The sequence below is a fragment of the Hyaena hyaena genome, unplaced genomic scaffold (assembly GCF_003009895.1).
Source record: "Hyaena hyaena isolate Hyena2069 unplaced genomic scaffold, ASM300989v1 scaffold_10, whole genome shotgun sequence".
In the NCBI taxonomy this organism is placed as follows: domain Eukaryota; kingdom Metazoa; phylum Chordata; class Mammalia; order Carnivora; family Hyaenidae; genus Hyaena; species Hyaena hyaena.
Genome location: NW_024080642.1, coordinates 4,187,326 through 4,212,083, shown reverse-complemented (window position 1 = coordinate 4,212,083; position 24,758 = coordinate 4,187,326). Strand labels below are relative to the sequence as shown.

The 24,758-nt window shown below is 58.0% G+C and overlaps 1 protein-coding gene across 2 annotated transcripts in view; it reads left to right on the top strand.

Annotated features, from left to right (window-relative positions):
- MYO18A (myosin XVIIIA) overlaps positions 1-24,758 on the top strand; it is a 97,395-nt gene that overhangs the window by 48,509 nt on the left and 24,128 nt on the right. Inside the window, exons 3-24 of one of the 2 annotated variants that reach the window (XM_039251612.1) lie at positions 39-74; positions 1,839-1,926; positions 2,130-2,236; positions 2,346-2,522; positions 2,842-3,055; positions 3,266-3,408; positions 4,028-4,128; positions 4,842-4,905; positions 5,123-5,267; positions 6,862-6,873; positions 7,466-7,642; positions 7,856-7,946; positions 8,192-8,384; positions 9,209-9,295; positions 11,983-12,124; positions 12,274-12,433; positions 13,601-13,787; positions 14,105-14,348; positions 17,107-17,216; positions 20,272-20,337; positions 23,577-23,705; positions 24,433-24,576. In XM_039251612.1, the coding sequence (XP_039107543.1) occupies positions 39-74; positions 1,839-1,926; positions 2,130-2,236; positions 2,346-2,522; positions 2,842-3,055; positions 3,266-3,408; positions 4,028-4,128; positions 4,842-4,905; positions 5,123-5,267; positions 6,862-6,873; positions 7,466-7,642; positions 7,856-7,946; positions 8,192-8,384; positions 9,209-9,295; positions 11,983-12,124; positions 12,274-12,433; positions 13,601-13,787; positions 14,105-14,348; positions 17,107-17,216; positions 20,272-20,337; positions 23,577-23,705; positions 24,433-24,576 (2,817 nt within the window). The remainder of the gene's footprint in view (positions 1-38; positions 75-1,838; positions 1,927-2,129; positions 2,237-2,345; positions 2,523-2,841; positions 3,056-3,265; positions 3,409-4,027; positions 4,129-4,841; positions 4,906-5,122; positions 5,268-6,861; positions 6,874-7,465; positions 7,643-7,855; positions 7,947-8,191; positions 8,385-9,208; positions 9,296-11,982; positions 12,125-12,273; positions 12,434-13,600; positions 13,788-14,104; positions 14,349-17,106; positions 17,217-20,271; positions 20,338-23,576; positions 23,706-24,432; positions 24,577-24,758) is intronic. The other variant, XM_039251620.1, reaches the window with a different exon arrangement.

Below are 24,758 nucleotides of genomic sequence, written 5' to 3'. Positions count from 1 at the left end.
CTCTTTCTCTCTCTCTCTTCTTTGCTTGCTGCTGGCAGCTGGAGCCTGAGGCCGCCTCTCCCGCCCACAGCCAGGTAGGGTGCTCCTGCCCCCTTCAGGAGCCCTCCGCTTCCTCCAGGGACCACCTTCCACCCCTGGCCTGCACCTGGGCTGGCGTCTGTGCTCGGGCCTCGTGCTGGAGTGTAAGGCCTCTTTCCCCGTCCAGCTCCCACCCTGTATCTGGGGGGGCAATCCTTGGGGGAGGCGGTGCCAGAAGTGTGAGATGGGGCTGCTCTGTGTCAGGCCCTTGGGAGGTGTCTAGCCTGAGTGCCACCACTTGACTTTGCCCTCGCGGCACATGGGTTTTAACCACTGGCGCCCAAGGGCCTGGCAAAAGTTTTAGTTTCCGGGTGTTTCAATTCTGCTTACTCTGGGTAGAGAAAAGCTGAAAGGCTGAGCCCCTCCCACCTCCCACCCACCTTCCCAAACCAGAAGATGTGGCATTCTTTGGCTCCACCTACTGGCCAGTGTGGGAACCTATATTTGAATTAGCCCTAAAGCATTAGTTCTAGGCCAGGACCCTTTGATGTCCCCTTCTTCATCAAGTTCCAAGCATCTGACCCATAGAATGTGTCCAGTCGAGACGAATGTTTCACCTGTATCATGTGATTTGGAAAAAATAAAACATTGATTTTTTTTTTATAAAAGTTACATCAAATATAAAGAACTAGCCTTTTTTTTTTTTTTTTTTTTAATGTCTTCACTTAACAATTTTAAATGTTGCCAACCCCATAGTGGTTCTCCTGTTGAAAGGGTGATCTCCCTGGTCGTGAGTCCCAGAGCCTGGGGGCCACATATAGTCCACCCTTCTCTCTCCAACAGGGAAGGGCAGTCAGCGAGGAAGAGGGAGTTATCTGAAGCCAGAATTCAACCTGGGAGTAGAACCCAGATCTCTTTTTCTTTCAGCCCCAAGAAATGTGACAAAGACAATATTTATTATGTTTCTTAACCTTTCCGATCCCTCACCCAGGGGGGCAGTATCACAGAGCGGAGTCTGTACCTTGGTCTCAGGTCTGGGAGTAGGGGGGCTCTCAGAGCCTGATGGTGGCTCATACCTGCTCCAGGGCCCAATGGTGTGTCTCCCTGTGTTTGACAGAACACTGCTGCCCTTCCATGCCGCCCTCACATGTCTGGCCATGCTATTTTAAGGCCTTAGCCTGTCCTTCTGAGGAGGCATGGAGGGAGAGCGGGAAGGCTGGCGTGTGCATGTGTGCACTGCCCCTTGCCCAGTCGAGCGTCCTCTGGAGGGAAGGCTAGACCAAGACTAGGATTTAGGACCCCGATATCATTTTGCAGTGCGAAGTCTGCAGTAGACACTTCTCTCCTCGGGTCTTGAGGAAGCTCCTTTTCCCAGCCGGAGGCAGAAGCTGGGCATGAGAGGTCACGGCAGCAGTGTGCGTTGGCCCAGAGGGAGGCGTGTGGGCTCAGCACACCAACCCTACAGGCTTCACAGGGAGGTGGGGAAAAGGGTGGCTGAAGGTAGAACCTGGTGGTTTGCCTTCCTACGGTCTGTTCTTCTCAGGGCTCGAGTTCTGAGTGTCCCCATCCTTCCAGACCCTCAAGGCTGGCGTGGTCCCTAAATCCATGTTCTTGTCCTCAGTACCATCACCATCCCCTGGCTTCCCCACCTTCTTCTTCTGACACCTCCAATGTCCCCTGTTCTGTGTCTGCCACCCAACTGTCCCCCTTCCCAGGTGGCTCATCTGGAAGCACTTCCCCTCACGTGTCTCCTCTCTTCTGTCCTGACTCTGTTTTCCAGAGCGAGGTCTGACTATTCATTATCCCCCTCCCTCTGATAGGTGAAGACAGAAGAGCAGATTGCAGCCGAGGAGGCCTGGTATGAGACAGAGAAGGTGTGGCTGGTCCATAAGGATGGCTTCTCTCTGGGTGAGTCTGGGGAGGCCCAGGGTGCAGATGCCTGGGCCTCTCAGGTTTCAGGGCTGGGTGTGCCTTCTGGGTCTGGCGAGGCCTGGGTGGTGAGTGAGGAGAGGCTAGTGATATAGTAGGGAAGAAGCAGGACCACAAAGGGCCAGGAGAGGGTGGCGGAGGCTTCCCGGGCCCGTGGCTGACTGTCTGTCCCCGCTCTGTAGGCAGTCAGCTCAAATCTGAGGAGCTCAGCTTGCCGGAAGGCAAGGTGCGCGTGAAGCTAGACCACGATGGCGCCATCTTGGATGTGGACGAGGATGATGTGGAGAAGGTTTGCAGGCAGAGGGCGCTGGAAGTGGGCTGCGCAGGGCAGGCTTGCCCACTGGCAGCGCAGACAGGTTCTGCTTCTTCAGTGCCTGCCTGCCTGTCCTGTCACACAGGCTAATGCTCCCTCCTGCGACCGTCTAGAAGATTTGGCCTCGCTGGTGTACCTCAATGAGTCCAGCGTCCTGCACACGCTGCGCCAGCGCTATGGGGCTAGTCTGCTGCACACGTACGCCGGCCCCAGCCTGCTCGTCCTCAGCCCCCGGGGGGCCCCCGCCGTGTACTCCGAGAAGGTGTGGCACCCACTAGGCGACCATGCTGCCCCCTGGGGACCCACACACGCACTACCTACGCTGCCTCCCCTGGCTTTGCCCCTTCCCTTTGACATCCCCCGGGCTCTTGTCCACTCTCACCGTTGAACTTGGAGCCATTTCAAGGGCTCTAACAGAGGCCTGGAGTGGGCTAGTAGCTGCATTTCTGTGTGAGGCTTTAGCCTGCGCATCCCTCACACCCCCCTACACTGAAAGGCCCAGAAAGATACGGACCTTGGGGGTGAGGGCCGTCCAAGTGGGACCCGCTAAGAGCCTACCCCTTCCCTCCCTCCCACCCAAGGTGATGCACATGTTCAAAGGGTGTCGGCGGGAGGACATGGCGCCCCACATCTATGCCGTGGCCCAGACTGCGTACAGGGCAATGCTGATGAGCCGCCAGGACCAGTCTATCCTCCTCCTGGGCGGCAGCGGCAGTGGGAAGACCACCAGCTGCCAGCATCTGGTGCAGTACCTGGCCGCCGTCGCAGGCATCAGCGGGAACAAGGTGTTTTCTGGTGAGACGGGCCACCTGGAAACACCGAGGGAGGTGGGGATGGAAGCGCCTCATGGTGTCAGCTTTTTTCTCCCTGGCTTCTCTGTGCCCTCAAAACCCCTGTCCCCGGGCAGCCCGGCCTGAGTAATTCTGAGCCTTTGGGCGCTGGGGGAACAGGCCTGGGCTGGGCCTCTGGAGCTTTCCTGACGGCCGCTGGGCCTGTGTTCTACAGTGGAGAAGTGGCAGGCTCTATCCAGCCTCCTGGAGGCCTTCGGGAACAGCCCCACCGTCATGAACGGCAATGCCACTCGCTTCTCCCAGATCCTCTCCCTGGACTTTGACCAAGCTGGCCAGGTGGCCTCAGCCTCAATCCAGGTGAGGGGACACTCAGGGCCGTTAAGAAACTGGCTGCCTGGTTTCAGCCTCTCTCCTGCGCCTCATTTTCCTGGGATTCTACCTCGACAGAATGGACCCTGGCTCCGGCCGGGATGCTTTGCTCCGCCCTGAGCTTTCACCATTCTGCGCCCCATGTCTTCTGCCCCCCATGCCTCTTGCCCCGGGTGGGCCATGGCTCCGCTTCCTGCCCAACCCTGGAGTTGGCTGTACCCTACTTCTGGGGCCCTAGCCCTGCGTTCAGGGGCTTCTCTCAGGCTAATTCACCCTAAATTAAGACTTGCTCGTCAGTAAAGTAAGTTCCAGCCGAAGCGGACCCCCTCCCGTGCTAAATGAAAGATCTCTCCACAAAGTGCCCGGCTTCCTGAGAAGACTGTGCCTGGGGCTGGGCAAGGTATCAGGGCCCCTCCACGAGCTGGGCCTGTCTCCTTCCCCCTTTCCCTCGTTTCTGCCCCACGTTTGACCCTGAGGTGATCTGGCCTCTGGTTGAGAGGAGGCTGCACCTGCTTGCTCCCATGGGCCTTGCTCTTTCCGGTGTGGGGTGGGAAAAGCTTGGCCTCGCACCGCCCCCCTCACCCATACCCTCCATGCTGTGCCATAGACGATGCTTCTGGAGAAGCTGCGTGTGGCCCGACGCCCAGCCGGTGAGGCCACATTCAATGTCTTCTACTACCTGCTGGCCTGTGGGGATGGCACCCTCAGGTGAGATGGGACAAAGGCAATCTGGATTCTAGCTCCCTGATGGCTCCTGGACCTTGTCTCTTGATTGCATTCCATACCGTTGATGCCCCCGTGTTCCCCGGGTCGAGCTGCGACCTCTGCCGCCCCAGGTCTGCAGAGGAAAGCACTCCAGGCTGCAGGTGGTCGGGGCCTTACCTGTAGTCACACAGCTAGCATGGGGCTGAGCCGTTATTTGAGTTCATACTGGAGCCCAAAGCCTGGGCCTTTTCCTGCGCCCTCCAAGCTGGCCCTCCCTGCCGCCCCACGTTGGCTCCTCTAACCAGGCTCTTCCCTTTAGACCTTCAGACTTGCTGTCTTTGTTCTTTGACAAAAAGGATACATGATCAGGCTGAGCAAGCAACCCCAGGACATTATCCTCTGTAACTCTTCTTGTGCCTGAGAGCCTGGTGTCTGTCCTGGCCGGACTCGCGCTTCAGGCGGGTTCCTTGCTCTCTTTCAGGGGTCCGTCTGGACAACTCACCAGAGCATCTCTGATGGCCTGTCCTAGGGAGGCCAGTGCTCTGACCGGGCATCCAGGCCAATTACTGACCGGGCTGGCCTGACAGTAGGATAGGGCGTGACGGGCAGACCGGACTGGGAGTCTGGAGGTTGGATCTGTCTGTCTCCACCCTGGGAGGGAGATGGCCTTGGCATGGGGACCAAGCCCTGTGCTGATGCCTCATTTGCACCCCTAGGACAGAGCTCCACTTGAACCACTTGGCAGAGAACAATGTGTTTGGGATTGTGCCACTGGCCAAGGTGAGGGGCCTACGGGGACGGGGTTGGCAGTTCCGGGCCTCGGGAGTAGGGGAAGCCTCGAGTGGCCTGGAGGACCCCATGGGAGTAGCAGGAGCCTGGCCGCAGCCGGGCGGCTCTCCCCAGCCTTGCCCTCCCTGGGGGGTCCAGAAGCGTGGGGTGTGGCGGGAGGGACGGCCCCTCCGAGGTGCCCTGCCAGTGTGCCCGTCTGTCCCTGCAGCCTGAGGAGAAGCAGAAGGCGGCTCAGCAGTTCAGTAAGCTGCAGACCGCCATGAAGGTGCTGGGCATCTCTCCAGATGAGCAGAAAGCCTGCTGGCTCATCCTGGCTGCCATCTACCACCTGGGGGCTGCAGGCGCCACCAAAGGTAACCCGCAGTGGGTCCCGACAGCCTGGCTCGTTGCCCGGGAGAGCTTGCGGAGGGCCCGCCACTCGCGGCTTGTCCTCACCCGGCACAGACGTGTCTGCTATCACCCTCTGTTGCACGTGCCTCTTCCCAGTCTCCCATGTCAGAGCAGGAGGCTCTGATGCCCAGAGAAGGATCTCTGCCCCTGGACTTGGATGGCAGTAATGCAGAGCAGTGTGAAGGGTGGGGGGAGAGGGGGGCGGGATCCGGAGGCCAAGGGGACCGAGAAGGGCCCTAACTCCGAGCAGTCCCCTTGGAATAACTCTTCTTCTTGTTCCCTTCCTGACAGAGGCCCCCGAGGAGCAAGAGGGTAACTGACCTTGGCCCCTCCCTGGGGTGTAGGGGCCACCGTGTCCCGTCTTGGTGCTTGCCCTGGGCTCTCTCTGGTGGCAGGGCTTGTTCTGTCACAATGGAGGGGACTGGCCTGGGAGAACCCCCAGGTTGAAGGGGAGAAGGTGCCTGCTGGCTGTGAAGCTTCTCAGGGTCCCAGGCATAGCTGCTTCTACTTGTTTTGCCTCAAGACCCTGGGACCTCTCAGGCTGCCCTCCATTGGGCTTAGATATGGTAGGGTGGGCTCGCTTCTTGGAGCTTTCCCAGGCCAGTTTTCCCTGAGTCTTTCCTTTTCTTCACTGATTTGGTGGAAGGCGTCTCTTCCTCTTGCATGTCCAGGTGGGGGCCACTAGGGGGCAGCAGGCACCATGGAAATGAGTCGGCTGTGGCTTCCGCACTTGAATTTGGGAGCTTGGGAATGGCTAGAGCTTGGTCTGGCTTGGAAGCGCTCCACTGCCTCCTTCTGAGCTTACCTTGATGGCTGGACACTCTGAGCACCTCTTCGCCCCTTTCTCCCCTTTCTCAGAGGGATGCTGCCTCGGAACAGCGGCTCGGGCTTTGGCTTCATGTTCCTCTGGGATGTGACGAGCCCCAGGCTGTGGAGCAAGAGAGCACAGGAGGGTGGCTGGGTGGGTGCATGGAGGACCAGGTGTTTAGGCGTTAGGTTCCTTATGATCCCAGCAGGTGGCATCCCTGCCAAAAAGGAAGCAGGCTCTTAGTTAAAGAAGTTGTCTCCAGACTGCGTAGGTGGGCAGGCGGGTAGGCCTGTGGCTGTGTCTGGTGGAAGTTCTTTCTTGCTGAGGTGGTGACAAGCCCAGGTGTCCTATAACCCTGTGCTTGGCACCGACTGCAAGCCGAAGGCCCCAGGTGTGTCAGCACACGGACCTTGCTGAGCAGGGTCTGTTACCTCCTCAGAGCTCCCAGTATTTCCCAGGGGTGTGTGTGTGTGTGTGTGTGTGTGTGTGTGTGTGTGTGTGTGTGTAGTGTCTGTATGTGTCTCTGACAGCGTGGTTACATCCACGAACACGCTCCTTTGAGATGGTGTGCGTGCACATGTGTGTATTTTTGTGTTTCTGAGGCTGAATGCAGTTGTGTTTTCTCGCCTGCTCATCCTCACAACCCCCTGCCCCCCACGGTCCCTTCCCAGGGGCCTGGCGGGCTCAGTTGATGACTGCTAACACGCTGTTTTTCTTTGCATGCTGCATGCTGGTCCTTTCCCTTACAGAAGCTGCTGAAGGTAAAACCTCGTTTCTTGTTAGCTTTCCCTAATTGCTGTTATTAGACACATGTAGGCTGAGGCGCGTCCGTCTGCGTGGGCTGTTCCCTTTCCTTGGCAGCTCTTTCCACTTCCCCACTGGTAGGCACGGGTGGGTGTCTATGGTCTCCCCCGGCAGACCCCTGGAGGTAAGGGCAAGGCACTGGTACTCCCCCATGATGTGTCCCCCACAGGCACAAGTAGTTCTTGTGCTCATTATAGGTGGGCTGGCTCATCCTCAGACTGCCGCACCGCAAGTTCGTACCCCTAAGGCCAAGCCCTCTAAAAGCGATGGTCAAAGCTTCATGGCGCCCTCTGGCGGCAGCAGCATGGAGTTACCTCTTTTAGGACCCGCTCCTTCTCCTTACGGGCAAGGGACACAGGAAGTGCTTGCAGGCAGCTGCTGGCCGTCCCTGTTTTGCCTAAAGCCCTTCTGGTGTCATCAGGGCTGGTTTTTCCTCCAGAAGATGTTCACTCCCCAGTTCTTAGCTATGTGAGCCAAAGGGCACGGTGGTCGTCAAGTGGACTAAGGAGAAAGACCCGAGATGGCCAGATCCTTTTTTCTACCCCACAGCTGGGCGCAAGCAGTTTGCCCGCCACGAGTGGGCCCAGAAGGCCGCGTACCTGTTGGGCTGCAGCCTGGAAGAGCTCTCCTCAGCCATCTTCAAGCACCAGCTCAAGGGTGGCACCCTGCAGCGTTCCACCTCCTTCCGCCAGGGCCCTGAGGAGAGCAGCCTGGGAGATGGCACAGGTACCCTGAGCCCCCTGGCTGGTGGATATGATTGGGAGGCCTCATGCAGGGCTCACTGCTCTCGTCTCTGGCGTGGGGAGGCTGCTGGGGTGAATAGAGGCTTCGGTCAGAGGGAGAGGCCCAGCCCCGAGGCCCCATGCTGACTTGACCCTGTGCGTACCCCGTGGGGATGCCCAGGGGGCGGGAGGTAGAGCTGATGCCCTTGCCCCGCAGGCCCCAAACTGAGTGCACTGGAGTGCTTAGAGGGCATGGCGTCTGGCCTCTACAGTGAGCTCTTCACCCTTCTCGTCTCCCTGGTGAACAGGTGAGTGCCAGGCAGGGCCCATGAGCTGACCAGCTTCCTGCAGAGCCGTTCTCCGCCACCAGGGGGCTCATTGTCCTCGCTGGCAAGGAGAGGCCCATCCTCCCCACTGGGGTCCTGGGCACCTGGGTAGGGTTGGAGATCTGGCTTGGGGCAGAACAGGGCTGCCTGGGCGCCCCAGGCAGACCAGCGGGGCGTGCTCGGTGGCACTGCCCCAGCCAGCTCTGACCCAGGCTCTCCCTGTGAAGGGCTCTCAAGTCCAGCCAGCACTCACTCTGCTCCATGATGATTGTGGACACTCCAGGCTTCCAGAACCCTGAGCAGGGTGGGTCAGCCCGTGGAGCCTCCTTTGAGGAGCTGTGCCACAACTACGCCCAGGATCGGCTGCAGAGACTCTTCCACGAGCGCACCTTTGTGCAGGAGTTAGAAAGATACAAGGAGGTAGCACTTGACCTTGCCTCTGCCTGTCCCCACCCCGGCCCCCAGCCTCACCTCCCTGGCACCCACAGGGAGGGCATCCGTGGAGAGAGAAGGCACCACCTTCCCCACTGGTGGCTCCCTTCCTCGCTTTTGCTCTGTCATTTCTGTCTCTCTGTGCTCTCTGGAGTGACAAACTTGTCCTGTCCCAGACTGCATTCTTACTTTGTGGCGAGTTTGCTCTCCAAGAAGCTGCACATGCATCCGGGGTCCCTGAGACCCCCCCCCCCACCTTGCCCACCCTCAAGGCACCCACTCGGCCCATGAATTCCTGCCTCCGCGTGTGTCAGGTCTGACCTTCCCTGTCTCTCTGTCCCCCAGTCTGTTAAGATGGTGATCATTTAGGGCCCCCTTCACGAAAGGGTGCCCCGCATGGGACATGATCTAGACATCCCACCTCGTGTGGAGGTGAGATGAATGAACTGGGGAGCATATTTATCTTGGATGAGAGAAGATTCAGAAGGCAAACGGCAGCTGCCTTCAAGTGTTTCAGGGATGATTGTGTGAAATCGAGAGTAGGCGTATTCTGCGTAGTCTAATCAACTGGTGCCAATAACAGGAATATGCGACTTTAGCTCAGCATTGAAGGTTAAGAGAATTTTAGCTGTTCCCGACTGCCATGTGGTGCCTTGGGAGGTGGTAGCTCTCATCAGCCGGGCTGCTAGAGGGGAGCTCGGGAGAGGGATGGAAAGTTAGACTTGCCGACCCCAGTGCCCCCTCCTGGCCGGCACGCAGCGCTGCACCCCTCCCACGGCCTGTGCTCACAACCCCTCTCCCTTCCTTCCTAGGAGAACATTGAGCTGGCATTTGACGACCTGGAGCCAGCCACGGATGATTCTGTGGCAGCTGTGGACCAAGCCTCCCGTCAGTCCCTGGTAGGAACCCCAGCCAGGGCCTGGGCTGGCCTTTTCTCCCCTTGTCTGTTCCTCAGCCTCTGTCGAGCCCTCGCTCTTGTAACCAACCTGCTGCTGCTCAGCTGGTCTGGCCGGGAAGCGGCACTTCCTTCTGCCCTGGGGCAGTGACAGCCCTTTTTAGCCCCAGGCGTCCGAGCCAGCTGGGAAGGTACGACCCCCTCACCTACCACCTCAGGCTCAGGCCCTGTCCTGTGACTGGCTGAGCCAGGCGCCCTGGTATCTCCTCCTCGGTGGTGAGGGCTTGGCTGGACCCAGAGGACATCGTCACCACCCCCCCCCCCCACTGTCCCCAAGAGCCTGGGGCAGCCAAGCAGAACGGGTGAGGAGTCCGTGCAGACAGGATGTCTGTGCCTCGCTGTACATGTGAGCCCTCACCCCTCAACCTCAGGGACGGGCTTGGTCACCCTTTGGACTAGTATCTTGGGCACTTTGCTGCCTGGGGGACCGGCTGGCCTGATGAACACTTGGCATTTGCTGATTGTCTTAGTTCGAGAAGTTTCATAAGGCACTTGACTAGAGAACTGGCATTTTTGCTAGGCTGCTGCTCCCCTCCTAGGCTTTGAGCCCTGCCTCCCTCTCCCTCTTCCTCCTCGGAAGGCCCTGCTGTGCTAGCAAGGAGCTGGGGCCCCAGGGAGAGTGAGTGCCTCCCACCCCCCGGGGCAAGTACTTAAAGTCCCCTAGTTCCGTGCCTCCCGCGGGAAAGCTGGCTTTTCTTTTCCTGGCACCTGGGTTCCGGTGCTGGCCTCCGTGAGAGCCTTTGCCACTCCCAGGAGATGTGGGCAAGTCAGTCCTCGAGGCTTAGCAGTGGCAGCGTTCAGACTGTGTTTGGATGGGACTTAGGATTCTTTCCCACCTTTGCTCTCCCTGTCTGATGGGCCGCAGCGCCTCTGGGCAGCGCCTCTGGGCACAGGGGCCCCTCGGTGCCGAGCCTGCTGCACTCTGTCCTTCGTGGCCCAGCCCTGCCATGGTCCTCCAGCCACGCTGGGACCTCAGCTGCCTGTCTGTCGGTCCTTGGCCACATTCTGCTTCCTCTTGGGAATCACACGCACTTCCTTGGGCTGCCGGGGGGGGGGGGGGGGGGGGGGGGGGGGGGGGGGCGGGGATGCGGGCAGCTGGGTTCAAAGAAAGGGAAAATGGTGCTTTCCGTATTTCTCTTGTCCCCCAGTCCCTAAAGACCTGGCAAGCATGGGGTGTGGGGGCGGTTCCGTCTTCTTGCTCAGGGAAGACTTGGAAATGTCATGGAAAAGACACCATCAGACCAGGTGTGTGGCCTGCGTAGGGTGTTAGGAACCAGAATTCAGTATTTCCACCTTCTCTTGAAAAGCTGGAGGGTTTGCCCGCACTAGGCCAGTGTTCCTCCTGGCCACAAGTTGGCTGCAGCTGATTGGTGGCTGTTTCCCTCAGACGGGGACCCCTGCTAGGCGGTTACCCCAACTCCACCCAATTTTGTGTGTTGTATCTATTGAGTCCCTTTCTTACGATCTGGGCACTTGAGTTTATGACCCTGTAGGAATCCCCCCCTGCCAGCGCGCCCGGGGTAACCCCACCACCGTCACCGAGTGACAGCTTCCTTTGGGCCATGCCCTCTGCCAGGGGACATTCCGGACTTCATCTTGTTTAGTCTGCCCTGGAGGTGATGCCCAGGAAGCGAGCGCCACACCGGCTCACTTCCAGGAGGGTGGGGATGGTTAATAAGAAGCCTTCAGTAAATAAACATTAAAAAAATAATAATTATAAAAGGGGGCGCCTGGGGGGCTCAGTCAGTTAAGTATCCGGGACTTCAGTTCCAGTCATGATCTCACAGCTCGTGAGTTTGAGACCCACATCAGACAGACTCTGTGCTGACAGCTTGGAGCCCAGAGCCTGTTTCAGGTCCATGTCTCCCCCTCTTTCTGCCCCTTCCCCGCTTGTGCTCTGTCTCTCTCTCTCAAAAATAAGTAAACATTAAAAAAAAACTTTTAGGGGTGCCTGGGTGGCTCAGTCGGTTAAGCGTCCAACTTCGGCTCAGGTCATGATCTCACGGTTCGTGGGTTTGAGCCCCGCGTCGGGCTCTGTGCTGACAGCTAGCTCAGAGCCTGGAGCCTGCTTCGGATTCTGTCTCCCTCTCTCTCTGACCCTCCCCTGCTCACCCTGTCTCTCTCTCTCAGAAATAAATAAAACATTTAAAACAAAATTTTTTAAAAACTTTTTAGGGGCGCCTGGGTGGCTCAGTCGGTTAAACATCCGACTTCAGCTCAGGTCATGATCTCACGGTCTGTGAGTTCAAGTCCCACGTCGGGCTCTGGGCTGACAGCTCAGAGCCTGGAACCTGCTTCTGATTCTGTGTCTCCCTCTCTCTCTGCCCCTCCCCCACTCACACTCGGTTTTTCTCTCTCTCAAAATAATAAATAAACATTTAAAAAATTTGTTTTAAAAAGAAGCTTTCAGACTTTGGTGACTTTGGACGCAACCCCACGGAACTGTGTTTTGCTGCAGGCTTCCCTCTCTAACCTCCGGCTCCCTCTTCCTCCTTGCTGCACAGCTGCTCCACAAGGGGTCAGCCATGAGTGGCAGGAGCTGCGATGTGTGTGCGTGTGTGTAGTGTGTTTATAGCGTGCGGTCGGGCCAGGGGCTCTGTGTGACGCGGGTGTCTCTTCACTTCTCCGTAGGTCCGCTCACTGGCACGCACCGACGAGGCGAGGGGCCTGCTGTGGCTGCTGGAAGAGGAAGCACTGGTGCCAGGGGCCACTGAGGACACCCTCCTGGCGCGCCTTTTCTCCTACTATGGCCCCCAGGAAGGGGACAAGAAAGGTAGGTGGTGCCCCTAGAGGGAGGGCTCTCCCTTGGGAGGACCCACTATTCTATGGGTCTAGGTGGTACTGTCCAGAAGGGCCCGCCGAGTCCCTGGGCTTTTGTGGGCCTGGCCCTGATCATCTGAACCTCCCTTCTCCCGTCCACAGGCCAAAGCCCTCTCCTGCGCAGCAGCAAACCACACCATTTTCTCCTGGGCCACAGTCATGGCACCAACTGGGTCGAGTACAATGTAGCAGGCTGGCTGAGCTACACCAAACAGAACCCGGCCACCCAGAACGCCCCCCGGCTCCTGCAGGACTCCCAGAAGTAAGAACGCCGCTCACCCCGCCACGTCCCATCCCCAGGGCTGGTTTGGGGCCCCTCGGTCTCAAAGGCAGGTCGCCTCACCGGCAGGGTTGATAGACTCTACTTCCTAAGAGGTGATGGCCAAGGCCAATTGGTCTTGAAGGCCTGGGGGTGGCCTCCTGGAGTAGAGGAGGGATCGACATGGTTGGAGGGACCTATAGTTTGAAATTTGGATAGCGCCTCCACATTCTTCATAGAAGGCAGGAGTAGGAAAAAACAAACACACACACGCACACACACACACAGACCTTTAAAATGGAGCACCTGGCTTAGTCAGAAAAGCATGTACCTCTTGATCTCAGGGTTGTGAGTTCAAGCCCCACGTTGGGTGTAGTGATTATTTAAAACAAACTGAGAGTAAAAAACCTTTCAAAGAAGGCAGGAATAGGGGCACCTGGGTGGCTCAGTCAGTTAGGCGTCCGACTTCAGCTCAGGTCATGAGCTCATGGTTTGTGGGTTCAAGCCCCACGTCAGGCTCTGTGCCTGGAGCCTGCTTCGGATTCCGTGTCTCCATCTCTTTCTGCCCCTCCCCTCCTCAAAAATAAATAAAACATATTAAAAAATTTTTAATAAAAAAAAAGAAGAAGGCAGGAATAGCCTTAGAAACCCCTGTCATTTAAGGCCTGTCTTCCATCCGTTCATTTAGCAGATAATTATTGGGCATCTGCTCCATGACAGATTCTTCCGGGAGCCTGGCGGGTAGCAATAAATAACACAAAACTCCCTGCCCAGTTGGGGGGCAGGGTGGGGCTCAGATAACAACCCGTAAATGTCACATGCAGATTCTATGGTACGGCGAGGGTGCCGGGCTCTAATCTTTCCTGCCACACTGGACCTCTGCCCTCCCTGGCGATGGACGAGAACAGATCACTTCACTCTGCTCAATGCCTGCCCACTCCTGGGTTCTGTCCCCCTCCCCCCAGGCAGCTGTCTCTTCTTCCTCTTCAGAGATTTCTCTATGATTTCTCTCGAGGGTGCGGGTCATGCAGCCTTAGGCCAGATAACCCAGGCCCCTGGTCACAGTGATATGGGGGTTTTAGGGGTGTCCTAGGAACTGGGAGAAGGAACGGCCTTGCCTACGTGCTCAGTGTGACTTCTTTCCCCCCTTCGCCCTTCCACCCCTGGCAGGAAAATCATCAGCAATCTGTTTCTGGGCCGCGCGGGCAGCGCCACAGTGCTGTCGGGCTCCATCGCAGGCTTGGAGGGCGGCTCGCAGCTGGCGCTGCGCCGGGCCACCAGCATGCGGAAGACCTTCACCACGGGCATGGCGGCTGTCAAGAAGAAGTCTCTGTGTATCCAGATTAAGCTGCAGGTGGTGAGTGTGCCCACCCCGGCTCCGAGGCCCCCTCGGGGCTTCTCTGGCCATGCTGGGCACGCTCAGCTTACCTGGTGCCCACTCAGCGTCCCACTCTGACTTGACTGTGCCCTTTGCTAGTCCTCTTTTCGGTACGGCTGCCCAAGTGGCCACTCAGGCCTAGTGAGGGCCGAGCCGCCCAGGCTTGGCACGTCTTGGCCCTTGGTGGGACACCTGCCATCCCATGGGGAGCGGGGATGCTGATGCCAGTCCCGGCTGTCCTGGGCACGGGCCGGGCCATCAGAACCCTCTGAGGCCTGTCCCTTTCCCTTCGGCAGGACGCCCTCATAGACACCATCAAGAAGTCAAAGCTACATTTCGTGCACTGCTTCCTGCCGGTGGCAGAGGGCTGGGCCGGGGAGCCCCGCTCCGCCTCCTCCCGCCGCGTCAGCAGCAGCAGCGAGCTGGACCTGCCCTCGGGGGACCACTGCGAGGCTGGGCTCCTGCAGCTGGACGTGCCCCTGCTCCGTGCCCAGCTCCGCGGCTCCCGCCTGCTCGACGCCATGCGCATGTACCGCCAAGGTGGGGCCTCCTTCCCTCTCGGCTCCTGCTTCTCTTTTCTAGAACCGGCTCCTGCCCCCCCTCACCCCCCACATGGGACCCAAGGGGCTAGAGGGGTGTTGCTTCCCCCTCCCGGCCCTAGATCTCTTCTCTGCTCTGGTGCCTGCTCGGTGGGGGTCTCTCCAGCCCAGTCTGTTCCTTTCTCTTCTCCTTCCACCTGGCTGACTGACCCCCTTCTTCCTCCTCTCGCTTCTATATTCCAGTCCTCCTCACCCCCTCCCCTCCTGCCCCACATGCCCTGTTAATAGCTCCCTCTTCCCTCCTGCGCTGCCCACAGCAGAGCCGTAAGCCATTGTAAGCCGTCTGCTCAGTGGTGCTAACGACCTCCACCTCCGAGAGCAGGCCGGTGGCCGGGCCGCACCCCCGATGAGAAATGAGGTGCCAAATTTTTCTGAAGTACCTAAAATTCCCAAGAAAGGTCAGACAGACCCCTTTTATGGACCCATCTGGAGGAGGGGATGGAAAGGGCGAGAGTAATAGCACAGTTGACCTTGACCCAACTGGGTTTGAACTGCGCGGGTCCACTTATACGCGGACTTTTTGTAGTATGGTACTATGCCTGTCTTTTCGCTCCCTTGTGACTTCCCTAACGACATTTGCTTTCTTCTAGCTTTCTTTATTGTAAGAGTACAGTATATGCTACACATAGCACACGACAATAGCACACGACAATGTGCTAATGGACTGTTTCTGTTATTGGTAAGGCTTCCAGTCAATAGTAGGTTATTAGTAGCTAAGTCCTGGGGGAGAGAGTTAAAAGTCATACTTGGATTTTTGACTGTACAGGGGGTCAGCGCCCTGAACTCTCACGTTATTCGAGGACCAACTGTAGTTCACATCTTTAGAGTATTTACGGTACACCAAGCACTATTCTAAACTCGTCGTAGACATTAACTCACTAATTCTCACAATCTCATGAAATGTAGGTCCTCTTACCATCCCCAGATGAGGAGATAGAGGCTCAGAGAGCTTAAGGAGCTTGCCCAGGGTCACACAGCTCATGAGTGGTACAGCTGACCAGCTCCCAAGTCCATGCCTCTCGAGTAGGGCCTGAGAATTAAGGGTTGCCAGATTTTTGCCCTTTTTCCTTCTGATCAAAGAACTGGCAGGGTCCCACGCGCCCATAGCCAGGTCCCCTTGAGGCATCCCCACGGACATCATCACTTTTCCTTAGCAGCCAAAGCCACAGAACAGGCTCCCTGCCCTGCTCTAAATAAATCATCGATCTGTCCCCACGTCTTGATATGGAGTTGGTGTTTATTATTTCAAAACCAGATTGTTACCGCTCTGAACCAAAATCAATGTGCTTTACTCAAACAAGCAGATCGATGAGGCCAGCAGCGGCAGGCCCCCTTCCCCTTGCCCAGCCCCCAGCCACCATCGATAGCGCTGATGATTAATTAAGATGCCAGGCGTCCGGACCTGCTATCCTGGCCCATCAATTTAATTGCAATTCAGATACAATCAATAGCTCACTTTGTCTTGGCCCCTCAGCGGCCCCCGCCTCCTGTTTCAATTATCGGGCACATGCATCAGCCTCATCTCCCAGTTGGAGGGTTTCCCAGAGCTAGCTAGGCCGGTGTAGTGGAGCGAGCCCCCGGCTAGCTGTCAAGAGCCCGGGTTTGGAGTCCAGTTCTGCCTCTAGCTGCAGCCTCGGTGACCTTGAGCAAGCCAGTTGGTCCACCTCCTCGGCCTCAGTTTCCATGCCTGGAAGATGAGTTGTATCTGGTCTAAGATCCCTTTTCAGTTTGAATTCTGCGAATCTGTAGGAGTGGCTCTCTTGGTCCTCTGCCATGAGCTCTGGTGCCCTTGAGTGGCTCAGGGTAACGTCTTCCTGGCCACCGTCCAGACCTGGTCCAGGCCAGAAGCCACCTGACCCTTGCTCTCACCTCAAGCCTAGGGAGATCTCTGCTCGAAGTAACACTCTTCAGGGAAAGAGAATCTATGAGTCTTTTGGTCACTCGGCCTAGGGCTCAAGGTCAGGATGGGAGCAGGAAGGGTGCCCTTTCTGTATCCTGCTTCAGGGGACTGAGGAAAGGAAGGAAGCATTTTATTGAACACCCACCACGGGAGGCATGTTGTGCTTTCTACATATTTCCTCATTCAAGCCCCGTGACTACCATGCAAGATTAGTGGTAGGTCCACCATTTAAAGATGAGGAAACTGAGAGTCAGAGATACTGCATGACTCACTCAAGGTCACATGACGCTAAGAGCCAGGGTCGGGATTCCAACCCCAAGCCTGTGCGCTTTTCCCCTCAGCGTCTCTCTGCCGCCCTATTTTCTGTTTCCTTACCAGGCCCCGAAGACCGTGTTCTCTCTGGGCTCTACCAGAGTCATAGCCTGGGAGCCTAGAAAGCATCTTCGGGGTCATCCCAGCTTTCCTCTCCATACCATCCCTTCCAGGTGGTCAGCCATCCCGTTCGCCCACCTCTTGCTTCCTTCTAAGGGAGCCTGCTCCCTTTGTAACCTTGAAATCCCGCCCGAGGGCAGCCTCCTGTCCCTCACACCTGCCTCTTCCCTCTCCACGCCTCTTCCCTCTCCACGCCTCTTCCCTCTCCACCCTCCTCCCCAGGCCTACGCTGCCCAGGCACTCCTCCCCTTCAGCTTCTTCACCTTCCAGTGACGTCCCTGCGTGCTGCCCGGCACCCGTGGCCATCAGGCGTGCCGGGAGCAGGCGAGGTGCTGACAGACCCGGCTCTGGGCCGCCCTCTCTTTAGGTTACCCTGACCACATGGTATTTTCCGAGTTCCGCCGCCGCTTTGACGTCCTGGCACCACACCTGTCCAAGAAACACGGGCGCAACTACATCGTGGTGGATGAAAGGCGGGTAGGTCTGGGCCCCAGAGCCCTACTCAGACCCCACTCTGAGCAGCTCCCTTTCCTGCCCTAGAGAGAGCCAGGCTGGCCTTGCTCAGGCTCCTGGTTTGGGCCGACCGAGCCTGGGACAGGGGCACCTGGCCGCCAAGCTGTGGCCATGGGGAGAGGGCAGCCTGGGGCATGGGCTGGAGGAATCAGAGAAGAGCACCCTCTCTGGAGGCCAGAGTGGGGGGTGTCTGCTCTCTGGTGAGCCGGTCGCCTAGAGCCTCCCCGGTGGCAGATTAGAACTGATGTTTTGGGTGTACCATCGGGAGCGCCTGGGCCCTTCAGCCTCAACTTGCACGTCAGGGACTGGTTCCGGCAGCAGGGAGCTGTCCAGGGGTGGGGCAAGCATCCCTCTCCGGGGGAAGATTGGCATGGTAAGGCCTCCTGGGCCACGGTAAGCCAGAGGCTCCTGAGCCCCTTGTCAGCACGGGGTGGTGACCTCATGGCTGCAGAAAGGGATCCCTCTCTGCCATTCTGGGCTGTCACCTAGGCTGTGACCCCCAGAGGCAGCCCTGCAGAGAGCCAGAGGGCTCCTTGAGCAGACGACCCCTCGTTCACTGTGCTCTGGCCTCAGGCTCCCAGCCTGACTCTGAAGGCATCTCAGACCTTAGCTTCCCCAAGAGGGAGAATGGGGCAGACTGGGCCAGAAAGCACCCCTCCCCTTGCCCCCTGAGTCACAGACCCATGTTCACAGAGGCCTCTAAAACTTCATCAGGATCTGCCATGTCCTGGGGGAACTTGCTGTGGATGGAGATGACCCAGCCCCCTTCTCTCTGACCCCTGACCTTTTTACTCCAACCTCCCCCTCATGGCTGCAGCCAGCCCCTTGTCACGCCTGGAAATGCTTCACTTCAGCAATCTTAAATCCGAACGTGGCCCTCTCTGACCACAGCCCCCTACCTGTGCACCTCACTTCTGTCCTCCTCCCACCTGCTCTTTGACCCTGTTGAGACCTGTCGTTTCTGGGCCCCACTCTGTTCCCTTCTAACTTTCCTGCCTTCTCCGCTCAGCCTCAGTGCCGCGGTCCAGCAGCTCTCCTGAGCCTCCCACGGCACCCGCCACCACCACCCGCCCCCCGACACTGAAGGGCCAGCCTTCAGGCATCTGTGCTCCTCCGTTTGGGGCTCCCAAGGGCTGTGGGAGAAAATTATACAACTGGGTTGAACTTGAAGTCCTACAGCCTCATGGCCTCCAGCCTCAATGGGGCCCTTGACACGGCCCAGCGAGTTTTTCATATGCCCCCTCCTTCCCTGGCCCCGATTCCACGCTCCTTCCCCGCTGCTCCATTCTCCGTCTTTCTCCTCACAACCCCCCGCCCCACGCCTTCCCACGCCATCTGCCCAGCAATTGACCTTGCCTCTAAACGCTAAGAGAACTGAGGTTCCAACTTCCACCTCTGCCTTCTGTACACCTCTCTTCAGGTGCCTTCTTCCTCGGCCCTCCTGTCTGGGTGGAGAGGTGGCCCTCCCCTCTCCCAGTCCCTTCCTCCTGAGCTTTGGAATCCATTCCCAGCGGCTCCCCGGAGGCCTGCTCCATTGGAAGTAACTGCTCTCTCTCTCCCATTCCCTCAGCCTCACCTCTGCTGGCTCTTCTCTCTCAGAGGAACTTGCTGTAGATACTGTGCCCGGAAAAGAGTCTTCCATCAACCCTCTCTCACACCAGACTCTTGTCGTCTGTCACTGGCCTGCCCCTGTCCCGCCACCATCCACCCTTCCACCTTCAGCCACCGGGGTCCCGGCCCTGACACCCCGAGACTGGTCTCCTGTGACCCCATGGCCTCCATGTTGCCAGCGCTAACGGGCACCTCGCTGTGCTTCGTGGCACACGGGTCTCTTGTGACATCTCTGTTCTGTTGGAAACATTCTCTCCTCTGCATCTTTGTTGCCACTCCTGGCTTCGCTTCAGTCTTTCTATTCTTTCTCTCTTTGTCCCCCCTGAGCTTCCCTTCTTCTACCTGCCCCTGCAGTAGAGGTCTCTCTCTTCCTTTAAGACTCCCTCATTGGACGTCTGTGCTTTCTGTCCTACAGCCTCTTCCTGGGCAACCTCATTCACACCCATCACTTCAATTACCGCCTATGTATTGACGACTCTCAAATCAATACCTGTAGCCCAGGCCTCTCTCCTGAACTTCAGACATGCATTTTCTATCTAGCTGCTCTCTGGACTTCTCTACCTGCAAGCTTTATGACACCTCAAACTCAGCGTGTTCAGACCGAACTGATCCCAGCCCCTCGCACACCTACTCTTGCTCTTCCGTTTCCCACCTTGGAGAATGGCGCCATTAACTGTTTAGCTACAGAAGTCAGAAACCTCCATCGTCTACTCCACCCCCTCCCGTGTGGCAAGGCTCTGTCTTCTTCACAGCCCCTGCATTTCCACCTCTTTCTTCGCTGGGAGTCAGGCTCTAGCCTCCTCCCCTGTGAATTACTACAGAAGCTGCCTAAGGAATCTCTGTCCATTCTCCCACCATGCGCCAGCAGGATGGCTGTAAAATGCAAATCTGATCACGTCCCTCCTTGAGAGAACCTTCCAGTGGCTCTCAAAGCAGACAGGCGCCTCACCCTTTGGCTACTGCCCACCTCTCTGGTTGCACCTTAGCTGCCCTACCCCCTCCACTCCTGATATACTGAACTACCTGGTTTCCTCAGCACATTCTATAGTCTTGGCCCCCATGCCTTTGCTCATGCCCATCCCTCTACCTGAATGCCCTCTCCCCTATCTAAAGAGTCCGCACAAGCAACACCTCCTCCAGGATGCCTTCCGTGGTTCCCTCATCGGACTTAGGTGCCTCTCCTCAGTGTACTTAACTAATTCACTGGTGTCATTCCCCAGCAAGAAAACTTGTCCCTCTCGTCGTCATCTTTACGTCCCCAGAATCTGACACAGTGCCTGACAGTGCAGACGCCCATGGAGGGTGCTTGTGGAATAAGTAACGGACTGGCTCAGTGGAGGATGGGGAAGGGTCCTGCGTGGAGACAGGGGTGGCCCCCGGCCTCCCTGACAGGGGTCTCTCTCTACAGGCGGTGGAGGAGCTGCTGGAGTCCTTGGACCTGGAGAAGAGCAGCTGCTGCATGGGCCTGAGCCGGGTGAGTTGTCCGTACGGGAAGCCAGCCGGGCCCTCATGCTCCAGCTGCCCTGTCCAGACAACTGGCCCTCCCCTTCCGCAGCAAACTTGACTTTCCCTCCCTCTGAATAACTGGCTTGTTCGGTGCTGTGAACGCCCCTGTGATGTCAGGAGGGAGTAGATTGGAAGGTGACCCTGAACTTGGCCTGAGTCCTGCTGTGGGGAGTCGGGGAGACAGAGGGGAGGAAAGCAGGACAAAGGAAGGCAGGAGGGCTCCAGGGGCCCCCTTTGGTGAGTCCTCTGGGGCCACCCGGGCCCCAGAAGAGCAAGCACTTTCTCACAGTGAGGCTGTGCCGGCACCACCTGCCCACAAGCCCGGTTCCTCATCTGAATGGAACGTGGCGTATAAACAGGCAGGCACGCCCGGCCCCGGGTACCCATCCGCGGCCCCGGGTACCCATCCGCCGCATCGCGCTCCACACCCCAGGGTCGGACGGGCGAGCGTCCCTCCCGCAGGCAGCGCCCCGTGCGCCCCTCTCTCCTGAGACTTGGCGGCTTGACAGGCGGTGTCCATGTACGTGCCCCGAGGGCTATGGTGAGAGGGAAAGCATTTGGGAGCCACGGAGAGGGTTCTGAACCTTCCACCCGTCAGCAGGGAGGGCAGGAGCTCCGGGTCCCAGGGTTTCATGGGGAGCGTGAGGTGGAAGACGTGCCTGCAGAAAAGGCTTGGGGTTGCTTGTCCGCCCTGTTGTCTCTGCTCTGTGTTCCAAGTCACAGTCCTGCCCTTCCCTTCCCCGTCCCCTGGCGGCAACTGTCTCTGCTGGTTTTCCCTTTTCCTTTGGGCCCTGGCGGTCCCTGCGGGTCTCTATTGCTTGGTTTCTGGCTCATCATTTTCTGTGTCTTTCCTTGTTCTCTGGGTCTTCTGTGGTCCCACTCTTCCTGCGTCATTTCTCTGGTTAGGTCTCCCTGTGTCTGACTCAAGCCCTCTCCGTCCCCAACTATCTGTGAGCTCAGAGGCTAGCAGCTGAGTTTCCTCCCTGGAAAGCCTGTAGTGCAAGGTTTCCCTTCAGCATCTTGCTCTCGTGGGCAGGCTCCCGGCCCCTCTGGCAGGCTGCGCTGCTGCTGGCTGGCATTGGGCCGCCACCTCCTCCAAGGCACGTCTCGGGCAGGACAGGGCCTGTACAGGCCAGTCCTCTTCCCGGCTACCCTCTCAGACCCTCTGCTGCATCCCAGGTGCCCGGCCGAGGCGGGGGCCCACTCCACGGCACCCTCCTGCTCAGAGAGGAGCTGGGGGCGAGGCTGGGTGTTTGCTCACATCTAATCTGGAAGAGAAATTCCAGGGCCTCTAGGCTATGGTTGGACTGGCTGGTGAGCAAAGATCCCGCACGTTTGTCGCCTTGTTTCAGAGGAGGAGGTCTCGATCTGAGCCCACAGGACCCTGAGGGTTCAGGCAGGGATCTGAGAGTCTCTTGATAGTTGCAAAATTTCTATGGATGGGTGTGTGTAGAGGGGACAGGACCCTGAGCTTTCCATCTAATACTCAAAAGGACTCTTTTTTTTTTTTTCCAATTTTTTTTAATGTTTTATTTATTTCTGAGAGAGAGAGAGAGAGGAAGCATGAATAGGGGAGGATCAGAGAGAGAGGGAGATACAGAATCCAAAGCAGGCTCCAGGCTCTGAGCTGTGAGCACGGATCCCAACACGGGGCTCGAACCCACAAACTGTGAGATCATGACCTGAGCCAAAGTCGGACGCTTAACTGACTGAGCCACCCAGGCGCCCCTCAAAAGGACTCTTAACCCTACTAATGTACAGCCACTCAGGAGAGGTCTGAGGTTGCCTGCCCCAGTGCCTAGATCAGCCTTTCTCTTCTCGTTGTGACACTCTGCAAACGGGGGCCACTTTCCATCCTGTACCCACCACCTCCCTGCTTCTGCCCTGGTCAGATGTGTGCGCTGACCACTAGCACCTACGCCCACCTCTGGGGGGGCTTGGATATTCCCCACCCCCTGGTGGGGTCTCAGGCTCACACACGGTGGGAAATGAAGGCTCAGGTAGGGCTTCAGGCCCATGGGAGACCCCAGGCACTCAGCCCCAGAGTGGGATTTGGGGAAGCATTGCAGAGGACTGAGCTGACTTTCTCCCAGGCCAGCCCCAGGGGACTGAGTTTCTGTGGAGTCGCCAGAGGCAAAGCTTTCTCAGCAGAAAGTGTAGGCCCTCTCCCCACTTCTTCGCTGAAAGGGAGGCCTGGGGATCCCGTACATATTGGTTCTGAGTGTGTCCTGTGAAGTTCACATCTTCTCTTGGCCCCCCAAGAGGGAATTTTCTGTGTTCTGGGCAAGGTGGAGGTGGGCATATACCCAGATGTCCCTTTGCCCTCTGTGAGGATCCTAGAGTCTTCTCACCTGTGTATTTCCCCCTCTTCTCCTCTTAGCAGGGAGAATGTTCCCCAGCCCCAGCTCAGAGCACCAAACAGTGACAGGAAATGCTGGATGTGGGGGCGCCCAGCTGGTTCCTCACACGTCTGCCCTCCAGCCCCCAAAACCTGTATGACAGGTCTCTTGATGGGGCCAACCCCCGCCCACTCCACTGGCTTTTTCATGAGACGAAACCTGGGGGTGTGTGTGTGTGTGTGTGTGTGTGTGTGTGTGTAGGTGGGATGTTGGCACATGAAAGAGGAGACTGTCTACAATGAAACTGAGCGTGGAGGGTGCAGGGAGGGCGCCCCCTGCCCCTTGCCCCACCCTTTCTCTGTGCATGGCTTCTGGACCTTTCTCTTCCCACACACATTCCCCACCATCCACTTCACCTGATCCCAGGCAGCTGGAGCTTGCGGTGGGCCCTCCGCTGGGCTGTGGGTCCAGGGGCCATGGACAGTGTCGCTGGCAGTCTGGGGGGAAGAAGTCACCATGGATGTCACTGAGGGGTGTCCTGTCCCCATTTGGCAGTGGCTGCTTCATTTCCTTCTTGTCCCAGATCTCTTCCCTTTGACTTCCCTCTCCTTTTATCTCTCTTTGAAGTTAGATTTCTCACCCTATTCCTCTCCTTCCAAAACCCCGCCCCAGCCTGGCCCTCCTCCCTCCAGCCTTCCCGGGGCCTCTCCTTGCTCCTTCCCTCCTGTCTCGTTCCTTTGGACTTTCAGGTTCTTCCCTGGCCAAGGGCCACCTCCCAGGCCTGCCGGGTTCCTGCGCCAGCTGCCTGCTCCCGCGCAGGGCTGCCTGGAGCCCGTCTCCCGCCTTCATCTGGCCCGCTTCCCTGCAGGTGTTCTTCAGGGCTGGCACGTTGGCTCGGCTGGAGGAACAGCGGGACGAGCAAACCAGCAGGAACCTAACCCTGTTCCAGGCGGCCTGCAGGGGCTACCTGGCCCGCCAGCACTTCAAGAAGAAAAAGGTGCTGCTCTGGGGACATCTCCGTCCCACTCCCCGGCCTAGGTGGCAGAGCTGAGTTCCTGGGGTGGGGGCGGAAGTTCAAGGGGGCATGCTGGGGCAGGAGGCTGGTCTTGCAAGCACTGTGAGTTACTGTGAGCTGGGGGAGAAGAGGCAGGAACCTCCCAGGGCCACCATGCCCTGGGCCGGGGCGAGGAAGGGGCAGCTCCCTGGGGGCAGCGAGCAGGCTGGTACTCCCAGCGCTGGGGCCGGGGCCGTGCTGCCTGGTCCCCGGGGCGGGGGTGGGGGGCAGGGCCTGGGCAGAGGTGGGCTCTGGATCATAGGCTGCTCCATGAAGATTAAGGAGCTGTGTCAGCGACTCCTTTTCTTATTAGCAAGTCCATAAAACAGCCAGCACCGCCGCCTCTTGTGTTTCAGCAAGATTAGGTTTTATAGCACATCTAGGCCAGGGTGCTGGAAATAATCAGGCAGCAAATAAAGCAGATGAAATTATTCCTAATGACGCCAGAGCGGTTAGTGCCCAGTGTGGTGCTCCCAGGGCCAGGCCCTCTGCTGCCTGCTCTCTGAGGGATGGGGAGATGCTGGGAGCCAGGGGTGGTGGAGGCAGTGTTTGAACCAGGTGGCAAGAGGGAGCAGCCTGGCCGCCGCGCTGGTGGCGGTGGCAGTGGTGAGGATCCTGGCTCCGCCAGGGACTGAGATCCCTGCTGTGTGCCACCTTCACCCCAACTCAGATCCAGGACCTGGCCATCCGCTGTGTGCAGAAGAACATCAAGAAAAACAAAGGGGTGAAGGACTGGCCCTGGTGGAAACTCTTTACTACCGTGAGGCCCCTCATCGAGGTACAGCTGTCCGAGGAGCAGATCCGGAACAAAGACGTACGTAACAGCCCCGGAAGGGCCAAGCCAGTGGGAAAGGACAAGTTCGTCCATGTGGGCAAAAGCCTTGCCAGCTTGTCTCGGGCTCCCAAGTGTTCTTTATTTGGTCCAGAGAGCCGATGTCCTTGAACTACACCCATCAAACAGAAGGTGTCCCTCTGGGGTGTTGGCTAAGCTGCCGG